Source organism: Ixodes scapularis, unplaced genomic scaffold (genome assembly GCF_016920785.2).
Source record: "Ixodes scapularis isolate PalLabHiFi unplaced genomic scaffold, ASM1692078v2 PGA_scaffold28__5_contigs__length_5199819, whole genome shotgun sequence".
Classification (NCBI taxonomy): Eukaryota; Metazoa; Arthropoda; class Arachnida; order Ixodida; family Ixodidae; genus Ixodes; species Ixodes scapularis.
Window position 1 is genome coordinate 3,560,235 of NW_024609855.1, and position 24,497 is coordinate 3,584,731.

The 24,497-nt window shown below is 44.8% G+C and overlaps 1 protein-coding gene across 9 annotated transcripts; it reads right to left on the bottom strand.

The window, feature by feature from the left end:
* Nucleotides 1-269: 269 nt before the first annotated feature.
* Nucleotides 270-8,638, bottom strand: LOC121836326. Of its 9 annotated transcripts, none has more exons than XM_042291189.1 (21): nt 8,480-8,638; nt 7,263-7,363; nt 6,511-6,707; nt 5,628-5,705; nt 5,494-5,571; nt 5,360-5,437; nt 5,227-5,301; nt 5,090-5,167; nt 4,959-5,033; nt 4,825-4,902; nt 4,691-4,768; nt 4,557-4,634; nt 4,426-4,500; nt 4,292-4,369; nt 4,158-4,235; nt 4,024-4,101; nt 3,893-3,967; nt 3,759-3,836; nt 3,628-3,702; nt 3,469-3,558; nt 270-2,595 (listed from the first exon to the last, which is right to left on the bottom strand). In XM_042291189.1, the coding sequence occupies exons 2-21, from the start codon at nt 7,358-7,360 to the stop codon at nt 440-442; spliced, it is 3,774 nt and encodes a 1,257-aa protein (XP_042147123.1). In that variant the 5' UTR covers nt 7,361-7,363; nt 8,480-8,638; the 3' UTR covers nt 270-439. The 9 variants fall into 9 exon arrangements, with proteins under 9 accessions (XP_042147123.1, XP_042147121.1, XP_042147122.1 ...); XM_042291187.1 differs by having other exon boundaries at nt 4,959-5,030; nt 5,224-5,301; XM_042291188.1 differs by having other exon boundaries at nt 4,694-4,768; nt 5,224-5,301.
* Nucleotides 8,639-24,497: the final 15,859 nt, after the last annotated feature.

Sequence of the window (24,497 nt, forward strand, 5' to 3'; positions counted from 1 at the left end):
GTCGAATAACAGTTCAACTTATTGAACACATTGAAGTACATAATCGCCACATTGACTCCTGGCTGGTGGAGCATTTTGGGAGGTTTTGGGGTCAACAACAGTAAGTGGTTTGAAAACATTTTATTGCACCACATTCATATGTACATTACTTACTTCAGAAGCTCTGTATGTTTTATAAGAAATAGATAATCACAAAAATAAATGAGTATGAAGGAGTTCGGCAATCGTACACTTCGTAATAGATTTTTAGCGGAGTCAAGTTTCTATTTTCTATAGAAATTCTGCAGAAAGTGGATGAATATTTGTGTAAGGGGGCCGTGATACACATTTCCTGGAAATAAAGAAAGCACATGTTTGGAGTGCAAGCTACACTGCCCAATTAATAAGCAATTTCTGTTTTTGATTTGGCAACCGCCTCTGTTAATACGCTATTAAGCTATTAACAGTTAAACTTATCAAGTTGCTTACTAGCAACCGAAGAGTGTAACCGAACTTTGCCCAAGTTCCGGTTAAGGAACCGAACATGCCAACACAAGCGTATTCGGCAAAACATTTTTAAAAACCTTTTGTGACACTCCTGTGAGCAAAGGCTGAAACCACCCAGCTCTGAGAGTGTGTGATACAAGGCAGCACACACTCCTCGAACATGCGCTACTCTCTCTATTACGGCAAGAAAGTGATTTTCTAGTTTCTGAATGAAGTTAAAGGCAGCCTGTGATGGTACTACTAGGTTCCCGAAGAGTTTCCCAGGCACGTGGTATGCTTTAAGCACAAGAAAATACTGGTGAGGCCTGGTCAAGTTGTCAGACTCATCCTTTAGCAGCTTAGAACAGCCACAGCTGCGGGTTGTCTGTTCAAGGAAAAGTTTGATCAAATAGCCTCCGACGTAGTAAGTGCACGAGTCATCAATTATGTTAGACCTGATGTCTGATGCCAGCTCAGAAATATCTTCTAGTGGCGGGAACTTATCAACTGAAAAACATTCCACATTGTCTGCAATAGAACTTTCATGGTGCGAAAATATTGGCAACTCCTTGAGGAGGTCAGCCTTTTCATCCTCTACATTTCCATTGTTAGAGAGTCTGAACAGTTTTTTTATCCCGATGTGTTTCAGTCCCGAGGTGAACTGATTCACATTTGGGTTTGTATTGCAGCCCAGCATTTGTCTTATTGCCCCAAAAATGTTCTCCAGTGGGTCTTGCTGCAGGCGTCGAGTAAGTAAGAATTTAAAGTCATAGCTGTTTGAAAGCTCATCCCAGAGCATGAGGACACTCCTTATTGTAACTTGCCACCCTATGGTGGTTTGTGGCTGCCTCCTACTTTGGAACTTCCATGTTGAAATCCATGCGAGTTGTTGGTGAAGGAAATCGAGTATCTCAGATTCTCCTTTCAAAATTGCATGACGCAACTTCTGCCCCGTCTTCTTGAATTGCGAGCTATTTAAACAATCAAAAAGTCTGTCCATTCTGTCACAAAAATAGGCTGTAGCCATGGCTGCCTCAGGAAGCTCCTTGGCATAAACAAGGGATAGAATGGCAAGACAGACTGAGGCACTCAGGACCTGTGTGGCACGCTTTACTTTCATGTTACTGAAAGGTTTTTGAAAAATGTGCCTCTTAGTAAGTTTTGGAGCCAATCGCAACCTCATCTCATGAGTAGAACGATAAAGTTCAACAATATGGGACCATTCAATGACCTCATCCCCAATGCAAAGATTGTGGGCTTGGAGATTGTTTCTGGTTGTTTTGATGAGGTGCGGAACATCAAAGATAAAGTAAACATGTTCGTTGTCGACTTCAAAAAATGGCTTATCAGCAGATACACCAAGTTGGTTGGCTAAGCTTACGTTTGAAGCCCCCTGATCACAGACCACGGCCTTCACAGTGAAGTCAACAGTCTTAAGCTCTCGAATGAGAGAAATCAGGAGGCTCCGGATAACAGAAGACGGTGTTGAAGTGTGCCCAACAGTGTATGCGAGGGGCTGAACCCACCTCCTGGAAAGTCCAGAGAGCACAACAACCAGGGCTCTATCTGCAATGGTCGAGGTTCGTTCAACACCGTCATCTGCAAGTCCATGGATAATGTCGTGTGCAGGGTCGTATGTCAAGTTCTTCTTCAAAACAATCTCATCAAAAATCAAGGTCCAGACACGATCACGTGCATTCCAAGACCGCGTTTGAGATTCGATGGAGGACATGACACCAGGTATAATACCAGGAGTCATTTTTACGTTCGATAGCCACGTACGCAGTGAACGCTGTGTGGGAAGCGTTAAATGTAACGATAGAAAACGGTATGCCTGTGGGCCATGAAAGTTCAGATGCAAAGCAAACTTCTTGAACCACAGTGGAAACCGTTTTCCTCGTCCTTTGCGCCCTAATTTTACATGTGACGAAATAAGTCCAAAAACCTCTTCTGTCACAAACGGACGCACCATTTCAAGTGCTTCGGCAGCTGTTTGAGGCATTTGCTTCTGTTGCTTGCGCAGTCTTGATATTGTCTTTCTGTAACTGGAAAACTTTGCTTGTAGGCGTTTTATGACGTCCCTGGGCCTCCTTGAGAGCTTGGCGGAAGCAGGTGTTGAACGACCAGAGCCTGCCAAAACAATACCGACAGCACATAAGTCAGGCTGCACAAAAATGATAAAAGTAGAACCCGACAGAAACGATACCGCCAAATACCGACCACTTATCCATGCTGCAATATGTGCCCCCTCCCCCCCCCCCCCCCCCCACCACTATCGAAACGTTTGCGAAATAAACAAAGCACGTATCAATGTCCAACTCCAGACTTAAAAACCCACCCACCTAACATAAATGCTCATCCGCTTCAGCTGCTTCTCCAAGCACACCAATGTAAAAGTTGAAGCTTGACAGAGTGCACGGGCCTCCAAAGTGGTGACCCCCCTTCCCCCCAACCTTTGGCTGTTCTGCAATTTTGCTTTCGGGCATAAGAAGCATACATATCTGAGTTTTTCATGATTATCTCCAAATTGTGAGTGGGCATTTGCTCCGCATGTTCTGTTACCACTGTTTACACACAAATGGCTGCTATCAGAAAAAAAATTAAACTAGCTGTTAGTCTTTCAGCTGCAATAATTTCACTACAAAAACTGTATTAACATAAATTGATGAATCTTTCAAATATTGAATAATCGCGTAGTCAATCACTACATTCAACAGGGTCATCCAAAATGAGAACTGTACGTAACAGGATTGGCAAATTACTACAGTAAGCACAGATTACTAGGAAACCACCCCTTTTCAGAGCATTTCACGGTGCCACACTTCAAAGCTTATGTTCCCCGTCACCTAGAGCCCTGTAGTGATGTTCCAAGTTATATAGGCCAGCACAAAAATGAAGTGACAAATAATGTCACCTAATTGGAAGCAATGTGCATACTAAATGCAGAGGTACTTAACACAATTTGCAGTGCTTAAATCTGTAGAGAAGTCAATTTATACTCACAGGTTCCAGATGATTCAGAATAGCCAACAGACGAAGGTGGAGTGCTGTGGTCCAAAAGCTGGCCAGGAGAGCTGGCCATCCCCATTTGCTCTGGAAAATGTGTCACTGTTAAATACGAATGTTTGCATAAACCTAGTTTGTGTAGGAGATTTATTTTACCACAGGCAGCTATGGAATGTGACGCGCTGGTACCCTCCAGTGAAATACCACAGGGGCTTGTCGCCATCGGTTGTTCTGAAAAACGGTTGCTTGTCAGATATGAGCAGCTGTTTTAAAAGAAATGATCTCACCATGAGCAGCTGCCGAAGGTGACGTTCCACTGCCTTCCATTCGAACATCCCCGGGGCTTGGTTCCGCCATCGGCTTTTCTGAAAAGGGCTTCCTTGTCAGATATGAGCCGCTCATTTAAAATAAATAATCTCACCAGAAGCTGCTGTGGGATGCGACGTTCTGCTTCCCTCCAATGGAACGTCACAGGGACACGTCGCCACCGGTTCTTCTGACAAATGTTTGGTTGTCAGCTATGAGCAGCTGTTTTAAAAGAAATGATGTCACCATGAACAGCTGCCAAAGGTGACGTTCCGCTGCTTTCCATTGGAACATTCCCTGGGCTTGGTGCCGCCATCGGCCCTTCTGAACGACATTTGCTTGTCAGGTATGAGCCCCTGTTTTAAAATAAATGATCTCACCACGAGCAGCTGTTGAAGGTGACATTCCACTGCCCTCCAAGGGAACATTACCGGGGCTTGGTGCCGCCAGCGGTTGTTCTGAAAAACGGTTGCTTGTCAGATATGAGCCGCTGTTTTAAAAGAAATGATCTCACTATGAGCAGCTGCCAAAGGTGACGTTCCACTACCCTCCAATGGAACATTCCCGGGGCTTGGTGCCACCATCGGTCCTTCTGAAAGATGTTTGCTTGTCAGGTACGAGCCCCTGTTTTAAAATAAATGATCTCACCATGAGCAGCTGTTGAAGGCGACGTTCTGCTTCCCTCCAATGGAACGTCACAGGGACATGTCGCCACCGGTTCTTCTGACAAATGTTTGGTTGTCAGCTATGAGCAGCTGTTTTAAAAGAAATGATCTCACCATGAACAGCTGCCAAAGGTGACGTTCCGCTGCTTTCCATTGGAACATTCCCTGGGCTTGGTGCCGCCATCGGCCCTTCTGAACGACATTTGCTTGTCAGGTATGAGCCCCTGTTTTAAAATAAATGATCTCACCACGAGCAGCTGTTGAAGGTGACATTCCACTGCCCTCCAAGGGAACATTACCGGGACTTGGTGCCGCCAGCGGTTGTTCTGAAAAACGGTTGCTTGTCAGATATGAGCAGCAGTTTTAAAAGAAATGATCTCACTATGAGCAGCTGCCAAAGGTGACGTTCCACTACCCTCCAATGGAACATTCCCGGGGCTTGGTGCCACCATCGGTCCTTCTGAAAGATGTTTGCTTGTCAGGTATGAGCCCCTGTTTTAAAATAAATGATCTCACCATGAGCAGCTGTTGAAGGCGACGTTCTGCTTCCCTCCAATGGAACGTCACAGGGACATGTCGCCACCGGTTCTTCTGACAAATGTTTGGTTGTCAGCTATGAGCAGCTGTTTTAAAAGAAATGATCTCACCATGAACAGCTGCCAAAGGTGACGTTCCGCTGCTTTCCATTGGAACATTCCCTGGGCTTGGTGCCGCCATCGGCCCTTCTGAACGACATTTGCTTGTCAGGTATGAGCCCCTGTTTTAAAATAAATGATCTCACCACGAGCAGCTGTTGAAGGTGACATTCCACTGCCCTCCAAGGGAACATTACCGGGACTTGGTGCCGCCAGCGGTTGTTCTGAAAAAAACGGTTGCTTGTCAGATATGAGCAGCAGTTTTAAAAGAAATGATCTCACTATGAGCAGCTGCCAAAGGTGACGTTCCACTACCCTCCAATGGAACATTCCCGGGGCTTGGTGCCACCATCGGTCCTTCTGAAAGATGTTTGCTTCTCAGGTATGAGCCCCTGTTTTAAAATAAATGATCTCACCGTGAGCAGCTGTTGAAGGCGACGTTCTGCTGCCCTCCAATCGAACATCCCCAGGGCTTGGTTCCGACATCGGCTTTTCTGAAAAGGGCTTCCTTGTCAGATATGAGCCGCCAATTAAAAATAAATAATCTCACCATAAGCTGCTGTGGGATGCGACATTCTGTTTCCCTCCAATGGAACGTCACAGGGGCATGTTGTTGCCACCGGTTCTTCTGAAAAATTTTGGCTTCTCAGATATGAATACCCGCTCATAAAGCTTCTGATGGAGAATTCCTGCTACAGGCGAATGATAGGTTAGTAGTGTTACCTTTCAAAGGAACAGAAAATATTCAGCACTCTGAAAGGGCATTGAAATCCCTTAGTGATGAAAATTAATGTTGAGCAATATTAATCCATGGCGAAACACAGGATCCGGCGGGTCTTGAAAAGGCACTTAGGAATCTCGGAATATCTTAAATTTTAACGGCCCGGTATGCTAATGTATGAGAACATAACAGCATGGGGAACTAAACCTAACCTTGTAAACATGAGTGTCAGGAAGATGACTCAGACGGCATGAGTCCTCTTGTCGAATTGGATATGAACAGGGGAACGTTGACCTGCCTTATCTTTCATTTATATCACTATTGTATGCTACAAACCTAGGATGCCCTGTAAGAAGTCATACTGCACTGGGAGAACTGCCCTTCTTGATTGCAGGACACAAATTACTGTATTTCAATACAGCTGACCTTGTGCTTTAAAACAATTTTCCAACAAACTGGGCCGGTCATTGGTTATGGGCAACAGTATGCGCAGGGACATTACAGGGATAATGTACAAAAATGCTAAATGAATTAGATAAAACATTTAAGCACAAACTAACAATAAAACTAATTAAATCAGATTAAAACTTTTGAGACTGTCAAGCATCGTTGACAGCATGCTGGCAGTTGGCATCAGTGACGTAGAGTTGGTGCTGCCTAAAAGCAAAATATAACAGAACTCCGTACAGACTGCAAATAAAGAATATGTTACCTTGGGATGTTACAGATGGCCTAAGCATTTGCGGCCGAACAGTAGGGATAGCCGTTTTGGTCAGCCTTGTCTTCCCAGGATCCAAAAAGGCCTTGGCTGTGAAAAGCTCACTACACAGGCGATACCCCTCATAGAGCTCCTTGGCTGTCTTTCCTAGGAGCTCAGGACGTCTGGCGTACTGTAGCCATGCTTTTGACCTGCAGAACATTGTATGTACCACCAAGGTTACACATACTGTAAGGGTCAAATAAACTCCAAATATATGAGCCTTGTTTTTAATGTTTCACTGCCGTTTGGTATGGCACCTCTCAGCAAAGTGTTCAAGTTTTGAAGAGTTTGATTTTCTTCTTCATGCTACTGTACAGTGCAATACAGCTAAACAAACAGATTGCATACCCACCAGGGTATGCAATCAATTTAGGCCCGAGGCAAGATAACCTTAAAATGCTGAAAGATATTGGTGTCCATAAACCAAAGTGACATGGAACAAATCGTTTTTGCTATAGTCTGTTGCAACCTAAGACCGAAGGGCGAGGGTAAGACGGGCCGGGGAGGAGGGAGCAGACGGAACGCTGGAGAAGAAAGGGGAAAACCTCCTTCTCTCCTTAGCGTTTCGTGTTCCGTCTGCTTCCTCCTCCCTGGCCCGTCTTACCCTCGCCCTTCGTTCTTAGGTTGCAACGACCATAGTTCTCATTTCAAAATGTTATGCTTCGATCAAATGTTGTAAGGACAGCCTTAGAATCTATACGTACCTTGGGTCACGTGGAATTCGAAAAACCTTGACATGTGGCTTCTTTGTTTTCCCATTGTTGGCACACCAGACCACGCAGCAGTAACTTCCGTAGGACATAATCTGGGCCAGCGGGGGAGGGAGAGTTTAACATTTACTGAAGCCTAGCCAATGGCGCGTTCCTTTAGTCCAACGGAAGGTAGCACAATAGCGGCTGGTGAAAAAATAAACTGATGGAGAATTAAACAATGTCACAAGATATTGCCATGACGCAATGTTACAATAAACCCATGACACGTATTAACACAGACGGGTGAAAGAAATATTGTGAAGTTTGTGAAGTTTACGCAATCATCATGCATCATAATTCGAACGCAGTGTCTAGAGTGCCATCCCACAGCACTCCAACCAAGTGTTCAAGTGACGTCTGACTGGTTTTACCCAACGTTCGAATGTCACCCTTAAGAGTAAAACAGGAATTTAAGCATAGTACGGCGGTACGGCCAAAATGAGTAAGACTAATCTACCCCTACTGTTTCTGGTAAATTAGCCGTCAATATTTTGAATTTTGCTTTCTTACATAGAAAATAATGTCAGCGAACCATAGACCTAAATTTCGAGCTCCATTTGGTGATGTAGCAATGTAGTGGGAACCATGTTTGAATAGTCCTCCGTACATTCTCAGAGTGTCCGAAAGTTCCATGGATGTCCTATCCTGGATGTCCCGTGGACGTCCATAGGATATATATGCTGCTTGGGAACTATATTAAATATCTAAATTTGATACTGCGTCTCGCAGTTTTTTCCCCCGAAATTCTATGCATGCGTTTGTCGTCGTAACTGCAGCATACTGCAGCTCGTATGGCGGTACACACAAGCCATGTAGCTCGCTTGAGCGACGTTCGCTGGTTCGCTTCTTTTGCACGTACTTTATGTGATAAACCAAAGCAGCGACGCGCCATTCAAAGAATGCATGTCAAAATATCAATATGACTCAATGGACACCTTGCCCCGAATTCGTCGCACTGCGAACCACTGTCGACCCAGCTTTAGTCAGTGAATTAACTTCAATCTATGACGGCATAAGTACTCTCAACAGCAATCCACAGATGACTGATGGCACTTGAACACGCATGAACAAAGCTCTGCCCGAGGGGCGTCGGACGGCAACCCAGACTCAGCAAATTCAAAAGCCAGCTTTACAAGACAGTCGAGAGACAAATGAGCAAAACGACTTACCTTTCGTTTAAAAATCTAGGTCCAGGCAGCCCGACGGAAGCACGAGAAGCTCAAGCCATATCAAGCCGCTCAGCTCTACAAACTCACGCCGAGCATGAGAGCACGCGGCGGTCATTCGTCACGTTGTTTCAAGCAAAGTCGACCGAACACGCTGTGGCATAAAACGGAGAAGAACGGCACGGACGACACGGACGGTACGGTACGGACGAACGAAGCACGGACCGCACGGACGAGCAGAGGTGACGGCGTGCAAGCAAGCAGGCCATGGCAGGCGCCATTCATCACGTGGTTTTTGTGACGTATTTGATTAACACTAGTTAGTCGTTTTAAGTATTTTAAATAACTCTAAAGCATAACAATTTAGAAAATAAATACTTTTCGGAGAAAAAGCTCGAATTAATATTAACCAAATTACAGAAAAGCGCCACGTAGCGGAGGGTATGAAACGCACTATCTAGGCCGCGAATCGGCTTCAGTGTCCTCTCTTTACGTTTACTATATTACTCTATGATCGGGCGTCGAAGACGCAATTCGTAAAATATGAAACCGAAACTAGTAAATGGTACAATACTGAAACCGAAACTGACCAAATCGCGATAGATTGGCGCCGTAAATATGAGGTCTATTCCCATGATGCATCTTGTGTCGGGAAACTAGGTTTCGGGAAACAGATTCCCCGTCTGAACGCGACCAAAAAAAGTGGCGCGTGTTTCTCGCTTCTGGAGCAATTTTTCGATGAAACCTCACCGACGCCAGTGAATCACCCGTACCACCCGAAGGAGAAACGCGGACGCTTCCAATGGCCGCTCCACTTCGCTATGACGTCGGACCTTCGAGGAGGCGCCAGCTTTTAGAGGAGTCTGATTTTCGGCCGATTCCGTATCCGAGCCGAAGCCGAAAGAAAACAAACAAACAGTGCGAGCGACAAGCGGAGAAGCGGTGCGTACGGGCGACGAGTCTTGATCCCACTCGGTTGCACGCGTGTGAACGGCGCCTACGGTACGGATTGGGGGCGCGGTGCAGATTCGTCAACAGTCGCGGCGGGTGCAAGCACCGTATATAAACACGATGACTGGGGATAACGTTCTTTATTAGCGGTGCAAAAATGTCCGAAATGCTTCAAGATCATCTCGCGGTTTCTCTCGAGTTTGGCAGGAGTAGTAAACCCATGAGCCGAATCTGACGAAATTTATTGAGTGGCATTAATAAAACAGGCTGTCTCTTCACACTGTGCGTACTCCATATCATTTTGATGCGAAACGCTTGGTATTCCCGGTGAAGATGACAAGGTTTGGCGAAATTCTTGTCAGTCAATAGTTTCGTGCGTCAAACTCCACGTGTGAACAGGCCGATTTCGCGAAATCTTGGTTTCGCTAAACTCTGGTGCGTTGAAAAGATGCATCGTGCGAATAATCCTTTATGAGTAAAAGAGGGTGAATACAGTTATTATTTTAAGCACAGGAAATAAATCTGTATATCAGAACTAGCACCGACGCGCTATTTGCTTCGGGTGCAATGCAGTAGGGAGTAGATTTATTAATATATTTTTTTTGATAACACTCATTTCAATGTGTAATGAGTAAACACAAAAGAATCGCTATTGATTGGGTAACGATAAACCTCACTTGAATTTGTAATGAGTAAATTCAAAAGAATTGATATGGAGTGGGTAATGATAAAAGTCATTTAACGATAAGTTTCTGATGAGTTTCATTTAACTCTATAAAAACACAATAGAAGCTCAATTGAAACTCATTGTTCATTTTTGTAAGGGTAAAGCGTGACATTCAATAAGGTTGCGTAGGTTACACCAGGACGTAACTTTAACCTTTTTACCTCCGTCAGACGTAACTTCCAGTTCCATTTCATGTTCCGTACGACGTAATTAGCTGGAAACCTTTGGGTAAAGTTACGTCGGACGTAAAAAATTCGGTTTTCATTGAGGGTTCTGTCGGAAGTAACTTTAATTGTCACATTGCTTACGTCGGACGTAACTCGAAACCTTGGGGTAAAGTTACGTCGGACGTAACTCTAATTTTTATTTTGCGTTCCGTCGGACGTAACACTAGGCACTGCGTTAATTAAAAAATATCACTGGCCTAAAAAATTTTGCTATCCTAGAGTTTATGCTATATGAAGGAATCTATTCCTTCTTATCTCTTAATTTTTACTTTTAGCCCCTGCCCCGCCAGATGCAACATCTGGCACAACGCAGTGCTTTAGATCTCTTTCCAAGACCTGAGACAAGTCGTCATTCATTCCAGGAGTCGGCGGTGTGTCACAGGCGTGATGCTGGTGCTTCTTACCGGATGGTGGTACCGAGAGACAAGTGATCAGGCTTGAGAAAGGCAAGTATGGCCGCCGGGAGTACACATACTGTTTTTACCTTTGCTCAAATCAACTACATTTAAGAAATGCTCCGTTTGCATGTGCGCATTCCTCGATGCTTCTATAGTCGGCGTGTTACTAGAGAGTTTTAGTAGAACGTTCCGATACCTCAGATAGCCCCGATAACGATACTAGGATTAGGATTAGGATTAAGATTTGAATGGCGCAGCGGCAACGGTGGCCATAATGCGCCAAACAAAATGTGTTTTAAAGATAGAATGAAACAGATGGTAGCCTAGAGAAACTTTTTATAGCTGGTGTAGATATCCAGTTTTGTTAATAAAATCAAAAACTCGTCTGAGTGGTACTAAGGCATTGTCTCCAAGTAAAAACATAGGATGAAAGGGAAGATGGTTTCTAAATAGTTCAGGAAAACATGATACGCGCAGTTGATGATAAAACCTACATTCCCATAGAATGTGTAAAACAGTAAGTAATTCCCCAGAATGGGCACAAACTGCAACATCTTCGCCACTTAGAAGGTATGTATGTGTCAAACATGAATGGCCAATTCTCAAGCGGCAAAGCAGAACCTCAAGGTGGCGGTTCTTGTGGAATGAACTTTCCCAGATGCCTATCATGGGTTTAATCACGTGGAGCTTGTTGTTGGTTTCAGTTTCCCATTCCAGCTGCCAAGTCTTCAAAAAAGATTTCTTTAGAAGTGGTTTAAAATCCTGGCAGGGCAGGCCAAAATATACTATTGAGTCTGTAACGGATAGGACCAGGCGATCTGCATTCTCATTTCCTGCGATTCCTACATGACTCGTTACCCAGCAACATTAGATAGCGCATCCAAGGCGAAGAGCTCTGTTTACTTTAATACGAACATGTTGTTTAAGTATATTCTTTGTAGAAACTCTGGAAGAAATAGCAGATAAGACACTTTGCGAATCGACAAAAATGACTGCGTTCAATACATTGTTGTCCAGAATATGCTCAATGGCTAATAAAATACAATAGAGCTCTGCGGTGAAGATGCTTGCCATTGAGTCAAGCTGTACAGCTCTTTCAAAGTTACTAGAATAAACTGCACAACCAACGTGACTTAAAGATTTCGACCCATCGGTATAGTACTCGTTGCAACCTCTAGATATTTATTCTTGTAAAGATATAAACTCTTTCTGAAGAAACTGTGGAGCAACGGTTTTCTTACTGTATATGGTGAGAGACCAGTCACAACATACGGGTAGCTTGTTCCAAGGGGCAATTCTCTCTATAGATTTTAGCAAGTTAACACCACTTGTGGAAGGGACAGGGAGGTTGAGAGAGTTACAGATACCTTGAACTCGAAAGCCTAGGGGGCGCACAATTGTTGGCTTGTTTTCAAACAATTTACACAACTGAGGGGTGTGTAAAATACTATAAGCAGGATTTTTGGGATCCGAGAGGACTTTGTAATAATAACACAGGCTAAAGTACTGTCGCCGTTTTCCAAGAGACATTTGATGTTTGTCCACATACAAGCTTAATACGGGTGATGTGCGAAATGCCCCAGTGGCAAGCCGGAGCCCAAGGTGATGAACCGGATCCAACATCCTTAGTGTGGAAGGTCGTGCTGAACCATAAACGATCGCTCCATAATCCAGGCGTGACCGAACTGAAGCATTGTACAACCGTAGGAGGAATCACCTGTCAGACCCCCAAGATACATGTGACAGCACCTTAAGGATGCTAGAGGATTGCAAGCACTTCTGCTTTATTTCATTTACATGAGACTTAAATGTAAGCTTTTTATCAAAGACATGCCTAAAAATTTATGTTCTTGCTTCACCGATATTTCTGTGTTATTCAATTGTAAGAATGGATCCAAAGATAGACCTCGTCACAGGGGGAAGGGCACACACACAGTTTTCTCTGGGGAGAATTTAAAACCATTTTCATTTGCCCACTTGCTCATCCTGTTTGTCGTGAGCTGTAATTGCCGTTCACAACTAGAGAGGTTGCAAGACGAAAGAAGATATTTGCACATCGTCCACGTAAAGAGAGTAAGAAACGGATGACGGTATAACGTGATCTAGACTGTTTATCTTAACTGCAAATAAAGTGGCACTTAAAACTCCGCCCTGGGGGACACCATTTTCTTGTAAGAAGATACTGGATAAAGTCGAGCCTAATCGAACATGAAATGTACGTTCACTTAAATAGTTCTGTAAGCAACGGAGCATGCGGCCGCCACGCACTCCATAGTTGTACAGATCTCGAAGAATACCATACCTCCATGTAGTGTCGTATATGCCTTCTCTAAATAAAAAAACACGGACACACAATGCTGCCGGTGAACAAAGGCCTCGCGTATGACGGTCTCAAGTCGGACCAGGTGGTCCATAGTCGACCGTCCAGCTCGAAAGCCACACTAGTTAGTATCGAAAAAGTTTTTCTCCTCCAAAAAAAAACATAAGGCGGCGATTTATAAGCCTTTCATAAGTTTTCCCCAAGCAACTTGTAAGAGCTATGGGGCGGTAGCTTGTAGCTAGAGAGAGATCTTTTCCAGGCTTCAGCAAAGGTATAACGTAGGCACATCTCCAAGTATGCGGAAAAGCAGCAGCTTCCCAAAGGTAATTGAAAAAGGATAGCAGGTGGTACAAGAATTCATGAGAGAGGTGTTTGAGCATCTCGTAGTGAACTCTGTCTGGCCCAGGTGCAGACTGCTTTTTTAAGCTGAGAGCAACTTCGAGTTCACACATTGTGAATGGTTTGTTGTATGCAACAGAGTTAAAGCCTGACATAGTGAATTTCTGTTTTTCAGCGGTAGACCGGAACTTTCCAAACTCCGTACTGTAATTGGAAGAGCTACAAGCACGTTGAAAATGTTCTGCGAGGAAGTCTGCTTGCCCTGTTAGAGATGCCGAGATCGAAGGAAAAAGTGGAATCCTGAAAGCATGGTACTGCCCGCGAACTTTTTTGAGACGATCTCCTACTTCTTTAGCCGTGACAAAACTATTTAAGGATGAAACATACTTTGTCCAAGAAGCCCACTTTGCCCGTTTTCGCGTCCATCGAGCTTGTGCTCTTTTTTTCCTAAACTCGATCAAGTTAAGGAAAGTTGGATATCGCCGAAAAGTTCCCCACGCCTTGTTCTGGCTTTTCCGAGTGGAAGTACATTCCTCATTCCACCAGGGCTTGCACCTCCGGGGAAGATTTCTTGAGGTCTGTGGAATTGAAGCGGAAGCAGCATTTATAATGCATTCTGTAACGTAAAGCGTCGCATCCTCGGGAGTCATATGAATAAACAAGGAGGGATCAAGTGCTGCTTCTAAACCAAAAATAGACCAGTCGGCCTTTTCCAACTTCCATCGCGGGAGTCTAGTTGGTATCGATGAAACAGGTAAAACGCTCTCTAAAATTATGGGTTGATGGTCGCTGCCAAAAGGGTTGTCTAAAACGTTCCATGAAAAGCATGGAAGTAGAGATGGTGATGATAGTGATAGGTCGATTGATGTAAAAGTGTTGTGGGCAGCACTAAAAAATGTAGGTTTTTTCTTATTCAGTAAGCAGATTCCAGTTGATAATAAAAGTCGTTCAACAACTCCACCTCGGGAGTCCTGACGAGAGCTTCCCCACAAAGGATGGTGGGCATTAAAATCACCAAGGATTAAAAAAGGTTTGGGGAGTTGGTTGATGAGTGCTTGGAGTTCGTGAAGATGAAGCGGAACATTACGTGGCAAGTAGAGTGACACTAGAGTGATGAGGCGGTCAAGAAGGATGCGAACTGCAACTACCTCAAGTGAAGTTTGTAATGGAACTTTGGCACATGCCACTGCACTCTGAACCACCACTGCTACACCACCCGAAGGGCTTGAGGAATGGCGGTCCTTTCTAAAAACTTGATGATGACGCAAAACCTTTGTGTGCGAGTCAGTAAGTGTCCTGTAGGCAAAAAGCAACAGGGCGGAGCTCATCAAAAAATAAATTGGTGTCATCTATGTTACGCAGAAGGCCGCGACAGTTCCACTGCATAATCTCTATATTTTTAACCATTTAAGACACAATAAGTATAACATAAAAATTATATTAAAAAGCTATGTTCCTTAGGGTTTAAACTCTATTTTCACACGCCGTCCACCTTGTTTTTTAAAGGGGTTCTGCTTCCGATTAGAGTCACCGGAGGCAGAAGGGGTGGACTCTGATCTTGTGAGGAGAGCCTCCTCATCAGATCTTGACCCACCCTCGTCCATGGGCTCGTCTGCAGCTGCCGGCGGCTGGACCCTGGAGGTCGGCTGCCTTGTAACCTCCCCAGGCTTCCTCTGGGGAGCAGAGGTGTGGGGAGGTAGGCCCCGGCCCCGAGAGGTCGAAGCGGCCGGTTGAGCAGGAGACGTCGTCCCCTGTTCTGGGGTGGATGCTGGCAAGGCAGCATTCACCTTGTGGTTCGGGGGCGGTGCCCCTGGCACCGCTCCCGGGGGTTTGGAGGGGGACCGTGTTGGGAGATGCAGGTCGTCCGGAGACGTCTGCGTTCCCATCGAAACCATTGGCCGCGCTGGTCCCCTGCGCACGGCCTCGGCATAAGAGCCTTTTGAGACAAAGGCAAAACGCTTCTTTGCCTCCACGTAGCTGATGTTTTCAGTAACTTTTAGTTTAAGTACTTCTTTCTCATCTTTCCACATAGGACATGATCGGGAGTATGCCGGGTGGTTGCCATTGCAGTTTGCACAATGAGGCTCATTATCGCACGCATCTGTGGCGTGCTCCTTGCTGGAGCACTTTGCACAGGTGTCCCTTCCTCGACAGTTCCTCGAACCATGGCTGGCACTTAAAGCACCGCTGAGGGTTCGGCACATAGGGTCGGACTCGGCACTGGTGGTATGCTGCCTTTGTGGTCTCTGGTAGTGTGGTGGAATCGAATGTCAAGATAATATGTCTTGTTTTTCGTTCGACACCATCTCGGCGGAGGGTGATGCGGCGTGCACCTACAACACCTTCGCTGGCGAGGCCCTATACGAGCTCTTCCTCAGATGTTTCGAGCAAGTCGTTCTCAGAGATGACTCCATGAATGGTGTTCAGCTTGCGGTGTGGAGTCACGCTAACCTTGTAATCTGAAACGGAGTTCAAGGCGAGAAGAGCGTCACTTTGTTGTTTTGTGTTTATCTCGACTAGAAGGTCGCCCGACGCCATCCTTTTTGGCATTGAAGTTCGTACCCATGACACCTTCAAGTACTTTAGAAACAAGGAAGGGAGAAAGCTTGGCAAGCGACTTTTCCGCCTCAGAATGGAGGACAAGAAACTTCGGAAATTTAAAAGGCTCAGGGGACTTTGCGGGATGGTAAAGGACTTCGGTGCGGGCCCTTTTCAGGGCCCTATCAGGTTTTTGGTTGTGTTTGGAACCCATAATAAATGGGGAGGCGTTCGGCGTCTGTAGCGCACCACCCACCACGGAGCCCAACATGGGGATAGGTAATGCGCCATAGCAATAAAGGTTTTGCTGACGACATTACGCTATCAGTGCTACCAAGACCCTATAACCTGTGCGGGTCTAGACAAGGGGTCTATCGCCACCCAAGGTTAGCCCTTGTCGCCAAAGATGGTGAATATGAAAAAAAGAAGAGCAGAGAAAAGAGAAAGATAAGAGGGGATAGTAGAAGATGTGGCGACTGACTGAATCATCCTGGTCGGGCCAAGCCAGGACACCCGTCTACAGGAAGCAGGGGCCAAAGTGGTGTGTTGCCTCGCCCGGGGGGCCCCGAAGGGTCCAAAACTACCCCGGGCTCAGCTCAACCACCAGGATGCCCTTTTCCCTGGACACGGGCTCGCCACGCACAGCCAGACGTGGGTGGGTCTTCGCCACTTTTTACTCAGGGTCTGTGGTGTCGCCAAAGTGGCTGGGGTCCGTGGTGACGCTACTCACCAAGCACCTAGCACCTAAGGTGCAGGCGCCCCCTGCGGAGCTCGGGGTCCGTGGAGACGCCACTCTCCAAACACCTGCTTTCACAGGTGCCCCCTGCGGAGCGATAACGATACTATGCATTCACAAGATAGGCGGTGGCGGAGTATCGGGTATCGTTGTCGGAGTCATGGGAACGATCTACTAAAACTCTCTATTATTCCGCACTGCTCCAACTCTGTCAGCGCTAGTTTCTCTAGACCATGCATATGAGAAGCGACACTAAACCACATGCTCTCGTACCCGTCCTGGGCTGAAGCACTGCGGAAGCTACTTTAGCCTTTACAATGCAGCACAAAATAGTTGACGCCGACTAAAGGTCAAGTGAAACTCCGTTCTACCAAAAGGTCTGCCAAAACAAATCTGCCACCTTATAGGTAGTGCGAAAAATCCTCGCGTGCCTAACCTGGAGAAGGACATTTTCTTGCAAGGGCCAATGCTTTCTTACACCAATGCGTTTAGCCTCCTTGAAATTTTAACTTCATATTACAGACGGGAGTACTGTAAACCCCTTAATGTACGCGAGCCCTTTAGTTACGCGAATTGTGAAGTTTGCGAAATAAAAGGACCCAGGAAAATTTCCCTTCCTAAGAGTTTCAATGTGGCCTTTAAACTTGCGAAATTTAGTGGCCGCGATTATGTCTTCTGTGATTAATTCAAGGAGAAATACGGGCCGCGAAGATAAGGGGTTTCACTGCATATCGGAGAAAAGAGGAAGTAACTTTTCTGCGTATGCAAGAGTAGAACCAACAACAACAATCGTGGTGTCGTCAGTTTGTGAGCCTATCTGTCTAATGAATGATATGAATTTTACTTTAGTTCATTAAAAATATTCGCCTGTACGTGCTGGAATGTCGTCTTCAGTACGAACAGTGGTTTTTCTCTCAAGCAGGCAGGATGGACGAGTGGCGTGGTACAACAGAGTTCACTTACAGGTTGTAACGCAGTTTTCAGACGATTGAACACAATCTGGGGGAATCACAATTCAGTGGTCTACCTCGGGCGTGGACGAGATTTGCTCATTCTAAAAAAATTTAGCTAGGAATCAGGAATTTTTGACGACTCTACCCGTATGGTTGAAAGGGCCAGACAAGCCTTGTGAGTGCTTTGTTTTCTAGCCTCTCAGTCCTTAACTCACGCATCACACGTGTAGATGTTCCGATAGGCGGGAGCACTTATTTCGAAAATGATGGATGGCAATACGCATACATTGTTGTTATCTTTATCAGAATTGTGTATCAAGGTCAAGAGCAAACTGCATATTTCCAATACATTTTCTTACTTAAAAATTTGTCATCCTAAAAATACTTAGTATAGGAAATGACAAAAAGAGAATTGCTGGGCGTCCTCCAGCACTCACTTCTACTTTTGAGCTCGCTTTGAATGGATGTTCTCAGTCGAGACTCATGAGACGCTGAAACGTCGTCGAATGTAGCAGGCGGGCTGGTGGCGGAACAACGGAGTCTTCTACTTGACTTTCTCATTCTGTCAGTGAGCGTGTACATTTATACTCTAGCTCGGCTTAGCCTGGACAGAGCTGAGGAAAATAGGATTGGCGAGTGCCCTTACTACATATGCATTTGTGCAGTTGAGGCACTTTCTAAACCAAGTGTCTTGTTTATATTGCCTTCAAAAACGGATCACTTGGGGGGTGGAAAACGAATTCTAAGGAATATTTTTGTTTGTATTGTCCTATTACGCATCGACACCTTCGACTAAAGGAGGAGTCGACTCAGTCTGTTGAAAAATAAAAGGCATGCCAAATAATTGTTTTGCGTTTAGTTTGTATATCAGTATTCAGTTAGGTATCCCAAGTCGTTAGTAGTTGAGACGCAGTCTCTCTGTGAGTCAGTCATTTTTAACATCTGTAAAACTGCTTGTCAAATAACGGCGCTGTCGAGGTCATATAGGCAACTCGAACAACAGCTGGGCACAAGCTGGTCGCGTGGTTACAGGCAGCAAACATCCCGGTTTGAACGTCTGAGTACCTACCTCGCAATGTAGCTGAAGATTTGGCCAGGGCCTCACTCACAAACGTCTATACTTCGTATCTCTTTAAGCTGGAAGACTTTTGGCGCTAGAAGCCATTGCAGCAAAAACAGCGTGACACGTGATTATAAGCTCGACGTGCCATGTCTGCAAGGTCACATGGCTTGCTTTCTCCACTGAATTCGAAAGGATGGCTTGAAGCTTCTGCCGTGGTTAACTTTAAGCTGAGATAGTTTGAAATAATGCTTCTGGTTTTTAGTTTTGCCCACCACAGTTAACAATTTGGTGATATAGTGTGTGGGTCGCCTGTCAATTCCCGATCAGGCCTAGTTCTACTCGCTCCGAGGAAGTCACACAAAGAGCGCTATCATAGAAACACTTTATAAATTCTCAAATTGTGCCGTCGATGCTGTGGAAGGCCACGGTTGCCCTGGGGTCCGGGTCTTGCCTGGGCTCGTTCAGCACCGCCTCTTTCGTTCGTCACGGCCCTTCGAACTCTGTCCACGCGCACCTACCACGAGCGTCCCTTTCTCCTCTTCCGCGTGCCGTGAGGCTCATTGTTCCCCACAAGTGCTGCACTGAAAAGTCGGCGCATTCATGGCAGTCTAATGAATGCATGCTAGCTATTAAGCTCTCCGTTCTGCAGAGAAATGAAATGCACTTTACTTCCAATTGCAGTCGCTTCTGGAACTTAATGGTATGAAGCACCTTATGGCTGCAAGCTCTGGCCGGATCTTGTTCTGTGGTCTGCGTAGGGCTATTGCAGGAAGTCACTCCAAGAGCCTCACCAGAGTTTCCTGCCCGTGGCCGTCCTAAAGTTTTCTGGTGAGGTATGCATCCTTTCTGCCTTTCCCTTAATGGCACTTGGGCGTTTTATTTTCATTGTCGCTGATGTGCCTCGAAATTGGTTAACCAGGCGAATAGACGCTGTACCCCACATATTTTTGTCAAGATAACTTTTCTTTGCCAAAGTTACAGCTTTTTTTATGAAGGTTGGTCTTCTTTTTATTCACAAATTTATTTGAGTCTCCATGGGCAACACTGAAACTTTATGCCAGTGGCGAAGGCAACTTCACTGCTCGAAATTGCTCTCAACTGATTGCAAGAACTTCGGTTGTGAAAAGTGAATGTCGTAAAACCTCCTTCCAGCTCTTGCTCTGCACCACGAAAAAAATTATACATAGGACATACCCAGTGTTTTAGACTGCTCGCTCATTCTAGAGGTCTGCCTACCACTGATGTCGTGTAACCGGAGAGCAGGCAAATTCGATTGCTGGTTATGGCATTTTTTTAGCAGTCGTCTTAATAGCTTTCCTAAATTTAGAGATTTTCCTTAAAAAGCAAGCCGGGAAAATATCTACAGGGTGATTCAAGGAGACGCCAGGCTCTTTAAATTGACCGCGAAATTCGGTTTCTTAACCTATCACGCTACGACTTTGTGCAGTGTTGCCCACAGATGGTGCTTTTTTTTTTTTGTAAAATTTGCAAAGAGCGAACTTACCTGAGGAAAAAGAAAATAAAGAAAAAACCTTAGCTCCTATGGAAACGCAGCGACGGCACCGGTCTTCAAACAACACGGCGCCGTTTCGCACGGGAGACAAGAGATGGCGCAACGAACGCCGCCGACGAACGAGCATACGGCACTGAGAGCCGGCGTTTTTAGCAGACGATCTTTTCGACTCAAAAGCGGCGTGCGTTCCGCAGGCGGCGACTGTCGCAGAAACAAAAACAGGCGCGGTATCAACAAGGAACTGCAGTTCCTTGTCTGCTAAAGACGTCGGCTCTCGGCGTCGTATGCTCGTTCGTTGGTGGCAGTTGGCGTCGCCAACGAACGAAGGTTCACAGATAATGAAGTGAAAACGGCTTAATTTGTGGCACACTACAGGCTTTATATTAGTGTTAAAAAGTGTTATGGTTTTCTAAACAGCTCGCACCAAGTGTTTTCTTGGGATATAGAGGTTCGTGGAAATTATTATGTGGATGTTTGTAGACAGTCATGGTGAGATTAATCTTGAATGTCAAGTGTTCCGCTCATTCAGATTTGGTTGATCCTGTAAATATTGTAGGTCGCAAATTAAATTTTTAGGCCATGCAATGGGCACAATCATCCGTAATGACTAGCTCTACCTAGGGGAACTTTATACATTTACTACAGCAAGATGGTTTTGCAAAACTAAGTATTAATTTGCCTCTAGAAAGTTTTCATTTTCTTTAGGATGGTGAGATAAGATTCTCGAAATTGTTTTTCTAGAACCACCCAAGATATTTCCAGATATGCAAGATATTTCTTGCATATCATCCGAGAGCCAAACCATGCATTGTATGGAGGAAACTTACCGAATGACGCGGCTGACAGTTTGTTTAAATTTATAAGAAACAGTCGGCACTGTAACAGTAATAATGAAACGCCACTTGCTTATGCAATGCTCATTGTCGCAGATCAAACTGCTTTATCCATCTACACTCATTTTCGGTAGACTCATTCACCGAACACCCTCTCCAGACTGCAGCGCTTGGTTCTCCGAAGTAATTTGCATGAATATAAATGCAACAGGTTTCTTTGAGTGTGCGTCGAACACATATTCTTCATATTGAATGTGCTAAATGTATTCATGACCATATCCATAATTGTACCCGCATTCTACCTAATAATTTTTATTTTGACATTTGAGTTTTCGGCAGTACTTTTCTTGACATATGTGCTTATCGAGCCGTACTCAAGCCCATACATCTTGTCTTTCACTATTACATCAATATATAGAAGTGTTGATGCCGAATGAGAATTCAAGCTACCAAATCTGTAATGGGGGTTAAGAACCAAGAAAAAGCTGTATAGACGAAATTTTGTTAAAGAGGGCTGTATGGGTATCGGAATAACACCCCCCCCCCCCCCCTATGCCATGCTAAAAAATGCGAACTCTTTTAGGCACGCAAGGATACAGTGCTGCGTCATTTCTGATATATCACAAAAAATCTGTGACATACAGTGTTCCTTATGATATTTAAACTGTCAAATTCAAAGCCTAAAAGTTTTATTCAAGAATGTTCCTCATTACAAATATATTTAGAGATCTGAGCAACCGACTCATGCAAGACTATGTGGCAAACATTCATTTTCATGTGCATTATGGTTTAAAGGTCTAGTGTGCACTGATTTATTGCATTCATGCTGAAACTGGGAGGGGTTCTCTGGCTATGAATAAAGAGATAAACATTTCTTGAAATCAAAATATTTAAAAACGCCCAAAAGTAATGATATTAAAAAGGTATATTAGATTCTCTTTTCTTTGTCTTATCTCTAATTATCCCTCTATTTCGTGTGAGGCATTTAGTTTTTGAGGGCGCAGCTCTTAGGTGCCCGTTTCGCGGCGTCGCCATCGGCATAACTGCCCCGCTAAACTTGACAGGAAATTGAATTAATGTAAAGGTCATTTGTCATTAATTTTCTAGCTAAATCTAGTGGAGAAACTGTATTTGTTTCTGGCTGACGTGACACAAAGTCATGTGACGTCATTTTCCCCGCTACATTTAGTGGGAAAAGTGAATTGGAGTTGAGGTCACGTGACATCAATTTCCCTGCTAAATTTAGCGAGGAAATGTTTCTGCTAAATTTAGCGAAATTTTCCGCTAAATGGGAGGGAGCAGAAGAGGAGGAGGGGAGGGAGAGGAGTGGCATACCCTCCTATCCTCCTCTTTAAGAGCTGCGCTCTAATTTCGCATTACAGAAAATTGTAAACGTCTTCCATTTTTCATCTCATATATTTTTATGTCGCAGGTGCGCTCGCAGCACAAATCTGGGTTGTGCTGATCCTCTACGCACAAGTTAGGAACTCCTGGGTGGCCAGCGTGGGAGTTTGGCCTGACAGCTCAAGGGATACCTTTGTTCAGTATTGAATTTATAATTATCACCTTTTGAGTGAAGGTCAGCTTTGCTGCATGCAATTCTTGTAGAAATAAATACTTGCTACCAAATTCGCCACGTCACTACATTTCACCACTGCTAGTAGTGCTCCTCGAGGACCTCGGACAAGAGCTTATTTGTGTGCAAAAATGCTGCTTGTTTCAAACCAATCGCTGATATAGAGACTTGCTGACATCCAGCATCCCAATGGAACGCTGGATGCCCGCGAGTCACTCTTGAAGGATGCAAGCGGGGAAGGAACCATACAGTTGTATCGTATTAGGGGACATGCTACAGGGTGTTCTCTGTATGCTTTACAGATTTGTTGAAAAAAAGCTGTAAAAGCTACATTTACGTGGTCTGTGCACGTGAGTTATATTGCCAGGGGGAGATGGTATAAAGGGCTAAATGTAATGATGAGTTAGCTTATTAAAGAAGTGCATGACTTTCAGAAAACGAGATGGAGGTTGATTCTAGTGTAGTTTTATCCCGTGAATCTGAATATCACGTTCGTTTTCTCCAAACATATAACTAAACGTGCGAAAACACAAAACACATCCCAGCAGTACTGCGGCCGTAGTGAGATCTTTCAGCTGCTAAGCATATGTCGCTTGAGGGCCGCGCGGCCAATCGCAAGCTTTCCGGGTTTATTCTCTCGCACTGGCAGCAGTCGTGACGTCTCTTTTTCACCTTTTTAAAGATAGCGTGTGCGTGCATAGGTTTCAATGGCGCTGAAGATGCGTGAGCAGAGGTTTCGAAAGCTCCTTTTGTGACGTCACTCTCCAGGAAAGAGTGCCTCCAGCGATACTTTAAAAATGTTTCTATCCAACCTCGATTCACCAAATTACCAAATAATTTTGATATTTGAGATTCTGGAGGTCAAATGAAGATTCAAGTGTTTCCTGAAATAAAAACCGCTTCAGCCTTTTTAAGTATAGTATGTTCCTGAAATTTGTAATCAGTGAAAATTGACCCATGGTTCCAATTAGAAACTTGCTAAGCATCGTTGAAAAAACACTAAATGAAAACTTTTTGTGAAGATATAAGACAGGAACAGCATTTTACTGCGTTCTAAACAAAAAAAAAAAAGCAAAATTGGACGAGTTTCCAGACTTTCGGTTTCTTATCAATGTGCATCTTTGCGCCCAAAACCCTGCTGCCTGGTGGCCGCAGTGCAAAGCCGCCCCCTCGCCTCCCTCGTAGAGTGACGGGAAGGAGGGCACATGTTTGTTGCGCGTCTAAGGCCCTGGGGGACAGGACCGTGGCGCAGAGATGCGCTCTGATAAGAAACCAAAACATAGAAACGCATCCAAATAAAGCGTTCTTACATAAGGCGTAAAATGCTACCCCTGCGTTATATCCTTCTAAAAAGAGTTGATCTACTGGTTTTCTATGACTCTCAGTAAGTTTCTAATTGAAACCATGTGTGCATTTTCAGCAATTAAAAGTTAATTAACAAATTGTATTTAATCATGCGAGCGATCATTACGATTAGGCCCCTATACTACGTACCCCTGGCCGTATAACTAACCTGCACAAACTACAGAAGTGTAGCTTTCATGACACTTTTCAAAAATATGTAAAGCTTAAAAAATCGCCCTGTATAACAGTGAAAAAGCGTTACCAAAATGGTGGAGTCATATGGCTCCGCCACGCTGGTATCGCATTTTTGCTGGTATAGGATGTCCCATATTGCGTTATGCTTCTATGGTTCCGTCCTCCATGGTTCTGTGCGCCTATATGGTTCCGACATATTCCACTCCGCTGGTATAGGATGTCCTATAATACGACACGCTTGTATGGTTCCGCTTCTTTCCGCCTTAATCCATGTGTTAAACGCGATAAAAATTATAGGACGGAGTGTT